The sequence below is a fragment of the Haemorhous mexicanus genome, chromosome 8 (genome assembly GCF_027477595.1).
Source record: "Haemorhous mexicanus isolate bHaeMex1 chromosome 8, bHaeMex1.pri, whole genome shotgun sequence".
NCBI lineage: Eukaryota > Metazoa > Chordata > Aves > Passeriformes > Fringillidae > Haemorhous > Haemorhous mexicanus.
In genome coordinates, this window is record NC_082348.1 from 31,576,476 (window position 1) to 31,592,163 (window position 15,688).

General features: G+C 38.8%; 1 protein-coding gene across 2 annotated transcripts; it reads left to right on the plus strand.

The window, feature by feature from the left end:
• The first annotated feature begins 1,608 nt into the window (after window positions 1–1,608).
• On the plus strand, window positions 1,609–13,365 carry LOC132330749 (tissue factor pathway inhibitor-like). 2 transcript variants are annotated; one of them, XM_059853478.1, is made up of 6 exons: window positions 1,609–1,643; window positions 4,937–5,125; window positions 6,288–6,368; window positions 6,853–6,945; window positions 12,544–12,764; window positions 13,085–13,365. In XM_059853478.1, exons 1-6 carry the CDS (start codon window positions 1,619–1,621, stop codon window positions 13,115–13,117), a joined length of 642 nt encoding a protein of 213 aa, XP_059709461.1. In that variant the 5' UTR covers window positions 1,609–1,618; the 3' UTR covers window positions 13,118–13,365. The 2 variants fall into 2 exon arrangements, with proteins under 2 accessions (XP_059709461.1, XP_059709460.1); XM_059853477.1 differs by having other exon boundaries at window positions 4,949–5,125; window positions 12,544–12,726.
• The last annotated feature ends 2,323 nt before the right edge of the window (window positions 13,366–15,688 follow it).

Sequence of the window (15,688 nt, forward strand, 5' to 3'; positions counted from 1 at the left end):
AGAAGACAGGGAAGGAATCAGCCCAATAATTGAAAATTTTCTGCAGTTAAGGTTACTGAAAGCATGCCAATCTGATTTCAAATACTTCCATTTTACCTGTTTGGAAATCTAATGGGTCATACTGGATAGTACAGGATTTGAGGGCTGTCAATAAAGTAACAGAAGATTTGTATCCGGTGGTAGCCAATTCATATACTTTATTAACTTGTCTAACACCTGAGCTAACCTGGTTTACTGTTTTAGACCTAAAAGATGCCTTCTTCAGCCTCCCTAGCCACAAAGCCAGCCAGAAAATTTTTGCATTCGAATGGGAAAGCCCTAAAAGTGGGCGCAAAACCCAGCTCACATGATCCGTGTTGCGTCAAGGATTCAGAAATTCCCCCACTCTGTTAAGGGAGCTACTTGCAAAAGATCTGGAGTCCTGTGAAGCTCCACAGGAAGAAGGGAGGCTGGTGCAGTACGTGGATGATCTTCTAGTAGCCACTTGGATGAGGGAAGCATGTGTGGCCTGGACCATAAGCCTTTTGAATTTCCTAGTACTCCAAGGATACAGAGTATCAAATAAAAAGGCACAGGTAGTGAAACAGAAAGTAATCTACCTGGAGTATGAGGTGAGTGCTGGGCAACAGACTTTAGGGCAGGTTCGCAAGGAAGCCATATCCTAAACCCCAAAACCTCAGACAATAAACGTACTCTGAACCTTCTTAGGCATGGCAGGGTGGTGCCAGCTGTGGGTTTAGAATTATAGACTGCTTGTCAAACCCCTCTATGCTCTTATTGCCAATGGAAACACAGATCTCCAGTGGACAAAGGAAGCCACACGGGCCTTTCACCAGCTAAAGAGTGCCCTCATGTCAGCTCCAGCTTTGGGACTTCCATATGTAAGTAAACCATTCTTTCTATCTTCCCATGAAAGACAGGGAATTGCCCTGAGAATACAAGCTCAGGACTTGGGTCCATACCAGAGGGCAGTTGCTTACTTCTCCAAGCAACTAGATGCAACAGCCAAAGGATGGCCAGGTTGCCTCAGAGCTGTAGCAGCAGTCATGCTGAATATTCAAGAGGCACGCAAGTTTACCCTGGGACAAAAAATGACTGTGCTAGTGTCCCACACAGTACTGGAAGTAAAGGGTGATGGCAGAGCAAAGGGAATTGTATAGGATGAGGGAAGCCTTACTGTTTCTATCAGCCAGCTCCAAAGTATGAGCAGTATTAGTAGCTACAGCAGTCAGGTTCTTCATCTGCTAATTACCCCTCTTTTGAGGAGTGAGATTGCATGATACAGGATCCTGGATACAGTAGCAAGAGGGGTAATTTCCCTGTTCAATTCTAAATTGGCATAATTTGATTTCAGGACTTGCTATATTGTCACGTTTCCAAGACAGCAGGTCTTCCGATACAAGGATGGTAGGTCTTCCTATACGTTGATACTTCAGCACAATGAGCTTTTCTGCTACTTCCCAAATAAAGAGAAAAAGGAAAAGGAAGAAGTTCTGTATTCTTGCTTCTCATTACTCACTGTCACTGCTGAACACACTGGTACCACAAGTGAGACTTAACATGTCTGCTTTTGGTAAATATTTTTATTTTTATTTATCTTGCAGAATTTCCTCAGAAGATGGCATTAGCAAAAAATAAGGAAGGTAATTATATTTACATCATAATTTAAGATTCCTCTACCACAATAAGGAATGTATTTTCTTCTTTTGTTAGCTCAGAACAATACATAATTTATCTTCTAACAAAAACAGCAATGTCAGTTTAAAATGAGTTCTTAGGCCAAATCTTCTTCTGTCTTCATCAAAGAATTTGAGGACAGTTGTGGTCACTGAAGATGGTAGCTGCAATCTCTTCTCCGCAAAATAAATACATCATTTCTCTTTTCTCTGTAAAAAGAGTGACTCAGCAAAGATTCAAGCATGGCATTAATTAGCCACGACGGGGAGCTCTTATCATGTATTTTGAGAACAAGCTAAATGCTTTGTACTAATGCCTTTTTACTTTTCTAAAAGTAGGGGGAAAATTGCTCTGAAACAGAACTCTTCAAGCATTGTCTGTGGAGGAGCTACCAGAGGATAGGGCAGATGCCCTAATTGCAAATCAAACAAGGGAGCAAGTTATTCCTGAAGGGACAGACTTTTAACAGAACTTTAAATTCCTGATAGCCCAGACTTCCAAATTAGGCAATGCTAAAGTATTGGGAGTCTCTTAAGTGGAATGCTGTTGGTCTGTTGAGGAAACTGATGTTCTTAACAAGGATATCTCACTTAAACACTCAGAGTAGAGCTTGTGAAGACTTAGTCTACCCTTCCCCTTTGTACACTGCAGACTCACCTGGATGGGGCCCATTGTGGGCAGCCAAAGCTCCACAAATTCAGACTTAAGCACACTTTTTCAGAGGTCAGGTCCTCTTTTTCTGCTTTTTCTCCTTCATCTCTCCTTCCACTCAGGACTTCCTGAATGGGTGTGCATTTAGCAACTTGCAGAAATGCAATATTTGCACATACATTTTGAAATAGACTAAAATCAAATCACCTGTCTTTACAGAATGGTATTTGGCATATTTTCATATGAGATTATGGTGTTCTTTTCCTGTTCTCTACTGTGTTTTCTCTTCTTAATGTGTTACAAAAAAACCCATGATTACACTGTGGAAGCTACTAAGGTTGATTTTCCATATATGCTGCAGACTTTGGCACTACTTCCTTTAAGGGCTGACCCTAATTCCCTGCTTTTAATGACAAACCAGAACACGTCCTGTAAAATTCAGCCCATGGCTATCATCAGCATTATTGTACATGTACTGTAGTTTCCACTAATGTAGTCTTGAATATTGAGTCCTTAGAGAAAGATGTGGCATTTAGCAGTACAGTACTGATTTGTGTGGTTAGGATTATATTGCCTTCATGAACTCTCTCTTCAAAAGTGGCTATAAAAGTTAGCCATGAGCTCAGCTAATTTAGACTTAATTTCATTTGCAAGAACCATTTTAATATAAGACTAGTCTAAATTAAAGACATCTGTTTTTAAGAATCATTCATAATCCTGTAGCCTACTTTGCATACTCTTATTTTTACATGCCTTCCTTTTCCATTTAATATCTGTTTAATAATCTCTTTGTGTTATTTCACAGTATTGTGCAATGTTTGATGAGAGAATTTTTTCTGTAGCTCCTGTTGTCTGTGAGCTCCTAGGAGATGGAACAGATAAACCTGGTGCAGCCTTGCTGCTCCCTGTCTAGGCACCTGCCTCACCTCTGTTTCCAGCTGAAAGCACAGCACGTGCCTTGCACATATTTCTCAAATTTATTTCTCTGTGTGTGCTTAGCTTTCTGAATCTGTGCACATCAACAGGTGCTGCCTTTGCGTAGTGAGAGAGGTGAAGCACCTGAACTGTGGATTGCATTCACGGGCAGAGAATGAAATTTATAATGAAGAATCAAAATTGAGCCATTCAGGAACGCTGAAAACAGTTGATTTGGTTGCTTTATTCAAGAATATTTTAGTGATTTAATTTTGCATGCTGAAATGTTTTTTCTCTGTTCATGAAGTATTATAAAAATTGAAATGCAGTATATTGCCAATTAATTGTTAGAAAAACACTCATTAGGAGCTATTATATTATTTTTTATAAATTCAACATGTGCATCAATAGCCTTGAATAATCATCTTGTTCTAGCAATGAATTTGAACATGTACCTATCTAAAATAGGTGTTATAGGATTAACTTCTTTGCAAGTTGATAACCTACTTCTAAAATGTTAGGAATTTCAAAGTAATTGTTATATATATATATATATATATATATATATATATATATATATATATATATATTTTAATGACAGCTGGCTGCACACCATTTTAGTCTCAATATGTTGTGAATTTTCATAGCTAAGCAAGGCCTTTATATGTTACACCTGCTAGGATTTTCTTATGTGGTGGTTAAGTAGACTTTTCTCAGCAAGTCAGTTCAGGCAAGAATCATATTTCAAAAAATCTGTTTGCAAGAATCTGACCATTCCTCCATTATTGTTACCATGATTTTATGCATATTATTTCAAGAAAAAACTGAATATGGTGAGGAGTTGACTTTTGGGGATTGTCATATGGCTGGGTGTTTTTTTTCCCTGCCAAAGGATGTGATATCATGCTGTGATATTCAGTCAAATTATGCAATATTCATTTGTTAACTTTTCCTTGGTTGATATTGTAGTTACTGATTGCAAACTCAGAACTGGGACTGAAATGATGTAGGATAGCTGCTCTGTCTCCCTGTTTCCAGTATCCTTTTATAAGGATAAACTCCCCTAGACAAACTGCGCTGCTAGATGTTTTTTCTGTTCTATTTTAGAACTGCTTCCTTTTTCTTCTATTTGAGCATTGCTTTGTGTTAACATTGAGGGAAACATAAATAACAAGGATGTGCACTTAGGTGCAAGTGATCCAGCTGAGGTTCAGGTCTTCTTTAAAACTGGAATAAAAACTAATTTTCACCTTTGAACGTCAATGTTTTGGAACTTTAAAGGACTCATTAGTTGACATTTTCAAGATGGAGTTTAGTGGCTACTTGAACAAAGCGATAAATACTCATACAATGTTCCAGTTTAAATATAAATAATTAAATATAGAACAAAATTAATTAAATAATTACTGTAATTAAATAATATATTATAATACAATATATTTAGTCAATATAGTTATAATTATATTTACTAATTAATATAATAATTACTGTGTTTAATAGTTTATTAGTATAATTATTAAATTGAATATTATTACAATTAAATATAGAACAAAACAGCACAAAAAAGCAATAGTTATTTTATAGTTGGCCTTTAGCCCAAAGTCACAGATTTATTTAGTAAAATTCCTCCAGATCTGCTGCTGTCTCGGGATGCATTTTAGTTTTTTCTTCCCCCATCCTGTTCATCATTTAGCATTGTTTCTAGGACAGCCAGACTTCTGCTTCCACGCCCAAGAGCCCGGGGTCTGCCGAGGGTACTTTACCAGGTACTTCTACAACAAAGAGACAAAATTGTGTGAGGCATTCAAGTATGGTGGGTGCCTAGGAAACCAGAACAACTTCAGGAGTTTGGAGGAGTGCCAGAATACCTGCCAAGACAACTGTGAGTTGGTGTTTTTAATCACACTTAGTTTTACTCTCAGATAAAAAACTGTGTGTTTTGAGGGTGTTTTGCATGGAAAAAAGGCAATTTAGGGTGCCCTGAGGTGGCAGTAATTTATAAATGAAATTTACAGTAATTATACATATTTTTAAATAAAAGTACCAAAATGTAAAGTATGGAGTAAAAAAATTGGTAGGTACTATTTAAGGAATGTTACATGACTCCAACATTTTTACTTTTCCCATGGCAGCTTGGCAGCTAACCAAAAATCTGCCATTTGTTTGGCTTTTTAATAAATTTGGCTTTATAATAAATTTGGCTTTATAATAATTTTTTTGGCTTTTATTAAAAAAAATACCATAAAACAGTTCTGTATGTTTTTAACCCATTGATCTGCATATACTCCTTTCAAACCAAGTCTTGTAATGACAAGAGGTGCCCATTTAGGAATTTTTCACTCGCTGTGTATTGCTAGCTTCCCACTAAAGATTCCTGGAACACCTGTGTACCCCTTAGGAATGACTTGGCTGTGCAGCTTGGGCTACCAAAGCCACTCAGTCTGACCAGCTGACCACAAGCCAGTCATTTGCTTCCTTGTCCTGCTCATTCCAATGAATTGTTCTACATCAGGATATACAGTAACCTTCAGAGCTCCTCTCCCTTCACCAGTGCCTCATTTTATTCATAATGTGAATACATTTTCTCATCAAGAGCCTCCAGACCTTTTTATCTTGCTTGTCTCTAGTAGGCCTTTTTCCAGCACAGTTTCATAAGCTGTCATTTTGGCAAGGGGAACTCGAGCTTTTTCACACTTTGAGTAGGAAAGACCACTATGCTTCTTTTTAAAGATTTTTTTTTTAAAGTATAAATGTAGAGTCATGTGCAGTTTCCCTGCTTTTGCTGAAGCATTTCTTCCTGGGCTGTGATTCCACTTTTACCTTCTGGACTAAAAGCTGCAGAATATTCTTTTTCATTACTTTAGTCTAAAATAACGCATTCATGTAAATTTGCATGATCACCCAAGAAGAGAGAGTTGCCATGGTCTAAATAGATTAAAGCTTTTTTTTTTTTTTTTTGAGACATTGAATCATTGATACCGATTTTTGTTTGTTTTTTCATAACAGTTTTTGCTTTTTTTTTAATTTAACAAATTTACTGCCAGTTGTTACAGCAGAAGAGCATCCCAGCACTGTGAACAGCAGTTCCCCAGCAGAAGCACCCAGCCAGTCTCCTGGGATTTTTGGTAAGAATTTGCTTTTGCTGTTTATAATCAAGCCTTTGATGCTCCTTGGTTGGTCCACTGATTTTTCCCATGTATTTGAAGACATGGATGTCACTGGAAATACCTGAGCACAGGGAGTCATTAACATTAAAAGTAGCTTCAGAGCCACTATCTGGCCAGCAATACTTATTTTGCAAAAGGCTTACAAATGCAAAGGTTAGAATGTCTGCTGGCAATATAAAAATAACCTTACCAAACTGTGTACAATCTAAATTTTACATCAGTAAAATTAAGGAGGAAAAAAAAAACCTATTGCAAAGTTGTTTCAGCAGCCTGAGTTTCCTGAGCCTTCGGGCCCTAGAGATGTTGCTTAGCAACTGGCATCAGCAGTGGGTTTGAGTAGGGCCAGCAGGTACCAATCACAGCTGATTTCCAGAGCTTGGATGTGTCTACATATCCCACCCTTGGCTGTTTCACACCAACTGTCTCCGTTTTTTTCTTTTAGTTAATTCATTGCCAGCTGCTCCAAATGAGAAGTCCAACACCCTGAACAGCAGTTCCCCAAAGGAGGAGCCCAACCAGTTCCCTATTTTTTTTGGTAAGAATTAGCTTTTGCTGTTCTTAGCTCTCAGTCTTGTATATGGATTGCATTTCCATTTCAACCTATTTTCTGACATACCTGAGACTAAAGAATGGGGTTTGATCTTTGCCAGAGGATTTGATAAGCAGAGAAAGTCAAAGCAAAAGAATATGTCACAACTTAGGGGTCTTTCATAAATACCAGCAAGTGGAAGACTGACCACTCTCTTAAAAAAGTGTGCACTTCCTAAAGGCCTGATTAATACAAAGAGCAAAAGCAGTGCTGCATAATTCTTTCAGTCTAAATTAATATTTTTGTGAGGACCTAATAGGGAATTTATTTAAATTCCTTTCATCCGTTAAAAAAGAACAACATTTGGATTTTAGAACATAGCATAGTATAATATATTTAATACCAAAATGTTTGTATTTTCACTGTGACCATATTAAACTCACTTTTGGGTTGAGTATAATCACAGGGAGTAGGAATTAATTTTAAATGCTTTAATTAATTTAATTAATTTAAATTTAATTAATTTAAAATGTCTCTCCAAGGTGTTTTTGCACTATGTACTATAATGCAGATGGGAGTCTGGACCTTTACTGAGGAGGGATAAGTTTTGACAGTATCAGCAGCTGGACACTGTCCACTGTAGGTGGCTGCTGCTTGCTCACACTGTACAGGGTGATTGAATTTGAAGCGTGTCGTTTTTATGATCCACAGTTGTGCAAGAGGAAGCAACAAACAGTTGGAAAGAGCCTGAGCATTCTCACCAAGTATTCGTGTTGGTTTTTTGCTTTTGCACTTGCTTGCACTTTTGAGGACTGGGTGATGATGCAGAGACTCGCTAAGGTTTTTGCATTTTATATGTTCTGTAAGATGACAGGTGTGGAGGTGGCATTCCTGTGCTCTTTGCTTAGAATGGAGTGTTCAATAAAGCATGAGTGTGTGTTGTACCCTGTTTTTTGCCTGCACTGTAATCTACAAGCACTGCTGCTTTGATGGAAGTTTCTGTACAGTTGTGTAGTTTACCATATGAAAAGCATCAATGCACTCTGTTATTTAAATGAATGAATATAAAACAGTAAAACTTTTGGCAGCCCATTTTACTGAAAACTATGTGAATTACATCAAGTCTGGTAATAAGTCTAGGGGCATTAAGAGGCATGCACATTCGCTGAAGGTTTTTATTCATAGTATGAATGCCTGAATTCTCCAAACAGCTAACCTATACCAGGAAAGGAGCAGGCTTTGCTATGTTTTCTCAGAGGAAATGGAAGGGGTTTTGACTGTGCCAGCAATAGGGAATTTTCCTGCACAGCAAACTTTGAGGGTAAGAGAAAGAGAACTGAAGACTGATGGAACAAAGGGTCAGTGTAGCAGATGGGTCGGGTGAGAAGCACACCGAGGAAGGACCAGAGAATTTCAGTGCAAAGTCCAAAGACCCAACAGGTTCTTCCTAATTGTGTGACCTTTGTCTTGCCCTTGTCTGCCTCATGCAGCCTCCTGCTCCTGCTCTGTTTATCAGCTTGTACCCTTCAGGCTGCTGGAACGGGCTGAAACGAGGTGCTTTTGTGCAACCCCACTAGAGGGGAAGGCCAAAGCTGACAGCTGGTTTCTCCACAGAGAATATTGTCTCTCTTGCTGCTCTTTCTAGAGGTGCAGCTATTAAGTGAAGCTCCGAGGCAGAGTCAAGTCACATAAATGTGCAGGGTAACTGTCTGTAGCTTTCTGTGAGGGACGAGAATTTGACTTCACATATGAGGTGAGGATCAGGGTGAACTGTTTGGGATGGACTGGATGATGTGCATCTCCTCAAGCACAGGCAAATTGGTCTGCCATTGTAATATCTATTTGCTATGTATATTGGCCTGGCTATGTATCTTTTTCAGAGACCTTTTAAAAAATTAAATATAATTTAGTGAATTTACACTAAAATATGAAAAAAAAAAAAAAATTACAAGGAGTTGTCTCTTATAGAATACCTCACCTCACAATTGACATGCTATTTCATCTTGATTTTAAGAAAAAACGTTTTTTTGGTATGTGTAACTGTGTAAAAATATCAGGTTTTTAGATTTACAATATAGTTGTTGATCTTCAGAAGATTAAACTGTTCTATGTCCAAATAAAGCAAACCGTGGATACAGACGTGAAGTTTCTAGCACTCTCAGCAATGAACTTTCTGCTGAGATTGAAGACGGTTCAGGTCTCACTCTGCTGAAACATCTATAATAACTTTTACTCTCTGTAAACTAAGAAAGAGTGAGGCTAAGAATCAAAGCTTTCCTTTTATGTGATCTATGGTAGAAAATTGCAAGCACTATACCTACATTTAATTTGTGAAGTTTGAGTGGGAGACAGGATCAAAAGTCAATCTTCAGCTCAGCGAATTTTGAAATAGCACAAGGATGCAGGTCCTGTGAGCGCAGAGTCAGGGTCATCTTTTGCTGATATAAATTGGCACAGTTCTATTTGCTTTAATGGATCTGCACCAATTTATACCTGTGGATTACTGTCAAGTGCAGATGACTCATTATTTTTGTTATAGCCTGTCCACTTCAAGATTCTTTTATTTTTGCTTTGCTGCAACCAGAAATGAGGAGCTGAAGTCTGCAGATATTGAAAACCTGGCAATAAACCTGAAGCTTCATGAATGTCACACACTCGTGTCTGGGGAGAAATAGTGCTCACTGCATTCCCTTTCCCCCCAGGATCATTTCAAACTTGTTTCCTAGTGTGAATAATTAGCAGTCCATTGTCACACAAGCCCTGGAAAGCCTGAGGGATAAGGATTATTGTTGCAATGCAGAGTTAGGGTTCTTTCTGATAAATGTGAGTCTGTATCTAGATGTGCATTTTTCAGAGATTCTGAGATTGATTAATCTCTGATTTTTCAGAGATTATGATCATGTCATCTGTTTGTACCTCAGGGGGAATGGGATTCAACAAAGGGCTGTATTATAGGAACTGAATCTTAAACCATACAATGTATACCTCTACTTTTTAATGTGGTTTTGTGGCTCGTGGGACTTTTGCTTCTTTCCTTTTCTTTTTTTCTTCATAAAAAAAAGCAGGAGAGAAAACTTTTCAACAACTCTCAGAAAAATGGGGCTGTAAAATAGAAACATTTGGCAGAGAAACTCAAGAATAGGCATAACAGCTCAATTTTCTGTTCCATCACATCCATAAATACAGCACTAGGAGCTGGAGCTGAACAGAGAACTCACCTGCTGTAATGTCCTGGTGACATTGTTTACACACCGCCTCACAGGCTTTCACGTTGTCCTGCCAACAGACATGCTGGGCATGACATGGGGAATGTTTTCTGCTTACCTGAAGTCAAGTCTTTTAGTGACCAGTACATTCAAATAAATTCATCATTTTTATGATCTTCAGCATAGAGGAAGTTAGGATAAGTTATTTAGTTTTCATTTTAAAATGCTGTTTTGTCGGAAAAAAATGGCTCCAGGTGGCAAAATTAAGAGGTTTTCTTCACGGGCTGGTTGCTTCTGTGAGTGAAGAACATGCAGGTATTTTGAAGACGCACAAGGAACAGTGTATTTGGGGCATTTATCTGACAATGATATAGGCAAGGAATAACATAATTGTTAGGAAGAATACAAGAGGGATTCTGAATAGCACCTGGCTCTCTCTGGTGCACTGTACATGCACAGGCAGTCCTTGTTTACCTCATCACTGGCTCCACGGTTCCCCCAGATCTTGCAGTCATTGTGGGAACTCCTTCCCGAGGGGACTGTGGACTCCCTGGAGAATTCTACATGGCAGATAAGTAATTTTCATTACAAAGTGTCTATTGGAATTCTGTTATAATAACAAGCCTGTGCTGTTTGGCCCTTTGCTCACTGGCAAACCTTTCTGCTCTGTTCTTTGTAGGTTCCGAAATTAGCAGGTTTAAATAGGCAAGCTCTGCTGAACATATGCTTTGGAAACTAACCTCCTCTCCAGCTAGAGAGAGATTAAATTAGTTCCAGGCTCAAGAGTTCTCAGAGCAGCACCAAAAGCATTGCCTTAGTTAATTTAACTATCAACTTCATTTTAAAAAACAGTAAGTTTAATAGAGATTTAATCAATTGTGGACTTCTACTCTGTACCCAGAGCAAAATTTGGTCTTGCAATTATGAAAAGAAGTTAAGAGGTTTTCATTTTATAACTTGAAACTAACTTAGTCTATCTTGAAAAAGCAACCCATTACTCGGTTTATAAATTTCAGATTTTTTTTTTAATAGTATGATGTTGCTAACACACCATTCTATTTCTTTCTCAGCAATTTTCATACTTTTTTCACCAGACCAGTTCAGCAATTATACATTTCAGATGAACCTTTTTTTTAGCAGCTGTACCATATGTAAGACACCTAAGATGCAGCATGTGCTTTTTGGATATTTTGTCAGGCTCCTGCATTGTCCAGGTTTTTAATGCATAACTTCTTGCTTTCAGCAACTCATCTGCTTCCCACTTTTGTGACCACAGGATGTCTTCAGCTTTCCTGCAACCCGAATGATTTCCTCAAATTTTTACTTTGTTTTTCCACTGAACTCCTTCTGTGTGGCTTTGTATCTTCAAGAGTTGCATCTGACTGGCTTCACATGTGCATTTATGCATTCATTTATTGCATTTATGCACCCAGTTCTGCTGCTTCCTGAGGAAAAATGGTGCTCTTTTGGGTCCCACATAACTGCTCCCATAATGGCTCCCACTCAGCTTCTTGCAGCCTGTGCAGCAATTTTACCAGTTCCTATTTTGTTTATTAGTCACTCTGGGGTGATAGATGATGGAGTTCTTCCAGGTTTGGGAATTCTGGCATGGATTTGCTTCTTGAACTTGTTCCAGTGCCCACGTCCTTTGGCTACCCCAGGTTCGTCCTCCGGTGTTTCAGTTCTCACTTGCAGCCACCCTGAAGGAGCAAACCACCAGCCTCTCCTTGGAATGGTAAAATCCTGCCAGCAGCACTAACACACCAGCATCTCCACTGATTTCTGCACTTGCTCTTCACACTCAGTGCTTTTTATATTCTGCAAATTGCAAGCTAGTGTTTTATAACTGCTCAATGGTTGCTGACAGACCCTGTTACTTAGGTCAAGTTTTCTGTAGTCATTCAGCAAACTCAGCACTGAGGTATTGAATCTTACATTGGAAATGCTGGGTACTTTTACCTTCTCCTTGATCCCAGAATGTCTAGCAGTGATTTGCTCCAGTAATTATTAGAAATATTTACCGTCATTTTAAAGATGTCCAGGTTTAATTTATTTCACTTCACTTTCTACAAATGAAACTCCTCAAAAGGAATTAGGAATTTGTGTGCTCTCTCCTATGGTAGAAATGGCAATTTTATCACTAACAACACAAGTAAAGATACAGCTTTCAGGTAAGCTTTTGCTGGCAATCCAAAGACAGGATGGCATTTTGCTGTGCTTTTTTTTTTTTTTTTTTTTTTTTTTTTTTTTTTTTTTTGTAACCATAATAGATGCTTATGCCGAGTATCTTGGATATTCAGGAGAGCTGAATTAAATTAGCCAAAACACTTCAAATAATATTGACATAAAACAGAAACGCTGCAGTGTTGTCTCACCTTGGTTTTCTTGGTACTTTCAGAACCTCCTGCTATCCTTTCCTTGTGCACGACCCCCATGGACAGAGGGCTTTGCAGAGCCAAAGAATTGAGATTTTTCTACAACTTCTCGACTGGAAGGTGTCGCCCCTTTAGCTACAGCGGTTGTGGTGGGAATGAGAATAATTTCATCTCCAGGAAGTCGTGTTTGAGGACCTGCAAGAAAGGTATGGGAAGTGATACTGCCCCCGGCTATGGCTCAGAGGTAAATATTGTGCAGGTCAAAACATTCTCTTGCCACTTTTGGTAGTAAGGATTGGCCTGGTCAAATGCAACAGTTGGAAGTCTCAGGAAAGTGAAAATGGAAATCAGGAGAGATACAGAGCTAGAGAGAGAAGGAGGGACAGTAAGTGCAGGGTAAAAGAACAGCAAAAAGACAACTTGGCATTGGTCAGGCATATGAAAATTTTAGGTAAGACAATGTTTGTTTCTTTTTTTTTTTTAAATTAATTGAAACGAGTCTTGTCTCTTATTTCTGATAATCTTGGATGTCTTCTAGTCTTACTTTGTTAATTTTACCTTTAGGATTCAATAATAAAAAAGGTGAAAGAAGACTAATAAGAATCAAGAAAAAAAGAAAGAAACAGCCAGTAAAGTCCCTGGGCATGGAAATCATCCCTGAAGCAATGCAACTTTGATTTTTATGGAAATGTGATGTAAACTGCTCTTCACTTGTGAATGAAAACGTTCCGTGTACACCATTAAAATATATTTACCGATTATTTTGATTATGTATTACTAAGCTGCTTATATTTTTTATGTATTCCTCAATCATGTTAATAAACATTACCTCTTACTTTGCTAAAGGCTTTTAAATTGCAGTTTGCTTGTATATAATTGTCAGAGGCGCAGCAGGACAATAAACGTTGTGAGTGAATGGTTAAAATGCAGAGAAGATTCAAATTTAATTTCTTACCCCATTATTCTTTTTGCATTCTATTTTTGTACAAAAGAAAGCATAATACTTGTGAAAGAATAATCACTAGTCAAGCATGATTGTTTCAATCATCAATTAAAAGATAGGTGTATTGCTATAAAAAGGAAATAGGCACTGGATTTGTTTTAATCAGATTTATTTTAGGTTGTGCAGACCTAGATTTAACTCCATTGAAGTGCATATAATTACAGTACTGTAAAATGAGTATGAAATCAGAATTAACCCATCAAAATCCACAAAGGGAGTGTTAAAGCTGTAAAGGTGTAAAGCAGAGTGGCAAATTTTTGGAAAGATTTATAATTGTATGCGTTTGGGTCATTGATTTTTATCCTTGTTACTGATCTAGACTCATGGCTAAGCTTTACTGCTGAAATTGTTAAAAAATTGTGCATTCTAAAAACCAGAATGAGGGATAAGTAAAATCAGATTTTTATACTGAAATTTTTTCCAAATCTGTTTCCTGCTGCTTAAGTCCTTTCATGGCTCTTTCCATCTAGGATGCATTAATTCTGATTTGAAAGATTCTCAAGGAACGGGAGTGTAGAGCAGAGAGCATTTTTGTAGAGCCTTGTCATGTAAAATGTATTAGCACCAGAGACTACCACTGCAATAACCACATAAATAAAGTGCATTTCTGCCAGAGAATCTGTAAACTCCACAAAATTAATTTGGCACATTTTGTCCCCCGGTTTCAGTTTCAATTTGCTATCTTCCTGTTCTGGTTCATCACTCTGCCCTTTCTCTCCCGGTTTTGCTGCCCCTCCTGCACCAGGAATGGAGTCTGTAGGTGTGGGTGCCCTGCACAGGAGCAGAGCAGTAGGACAAATACTCAGACCAGCTGGAATCCCTCACTGCAGATAAGTGGAGAACCCATGGATTAAACTGCTCCCAGACCTCTCCACTTGTCCCATGGCACCTGCCTGAGTGCAGCAGGCCATGTGGCCTCCCCAGAGCCAGTGGATTTAGGCACATTTGGGGTGGGAGGGTCAGGATTTGCCCTTATGCCATGGTTACCCTGCTTCTACACTGACAGCGCTTGTGTCTGCCTGGCAAGGGATGCAGGTGAGGGTACAAATGTCTGCACCTCCCCTTGTCTGCATCTTATGGTCAAGGCAGTAAAATATCTGATCTTCCACTCTTAGCTGCAAAAATTTCCCATGGGCTGCCAGTATTACAATTTACATAATTTCTAGATTACATGACGTACCTCAAAGGGAGGCAGAGCTGAAGTGACTGCATTAAACTAAAACAACTAGGGCTTTTCATGTAAAAGACAAGGAAACTCATTAAGCTGTCCCACCAAGAACAATTGAGAAGGATTTGTTAGCTTTGTGAGATTGATTAGATTACAGACTGGAATGATGAACTTTCTAAAACAGAATGGTTTGAAATGAGACAATAGATATAGAAGGATAGGAAAGAAAAGATGGATTTGTGTGCAGATTGTCTTGTGATTCCTGTGTCATTTCATGACAGTGTCTCTCCTTCAGGCTCCCTCTTGTTCCAGCAACTTGTCCGTGGCTGCCTGGACTCAACACCTACGCAGGAAAAAAAAATCTAGGGGGAAAAAAAATCATCCTTTCTCCATCTCCAGTCCCAGGAGAACCCTGACTGTGTGGCTGCTCTCCATTTTATGTTTCCTGCTTGCTGAGCTCTACTGCCAACTGACAGGGTCTCCTCCCTGAGAGGGATCAGTTGCTCCCAGGACTGTGAGACTCCTCCAGGACTGCTGTAGGTAGGACAGGACTGACAGGTACTCTCCCATCCTCTCCTACCCCACTCACACTGTACTGAAGAAACTTCTTGTGCTGCTGAAGTACATTTTGTAATAACAGCAATTAAGGGATCCAGTGAGGTCTCTCTTGTGTCATTGTTGAGACAGTAGAGAATTTGTACCGCTAGCATCTCAAGAGTTCCTCTGCTTCAACTGACTAAGAAAACATTTCACAGTGATTCATCTGTCAGGCTTGTTGCTTAGTGCAACGAGAATCAAGGCTGCAGTGTCACAGACTGTAAAAACCTGATTATAATCAAGATTTGATCAGAGTGCAGGCTGCTCTCAGCTGTGTGTGTGCTCAGTTTGGCCACCACAGCAGCCATCCAGCTGTTTCTGGTTTTGTTTAGTTCTACAGTACATAGAGCTATTTCTTCCCATAGAAAGTCCAAACTGCAGTGTGATACGATCTCCAGCA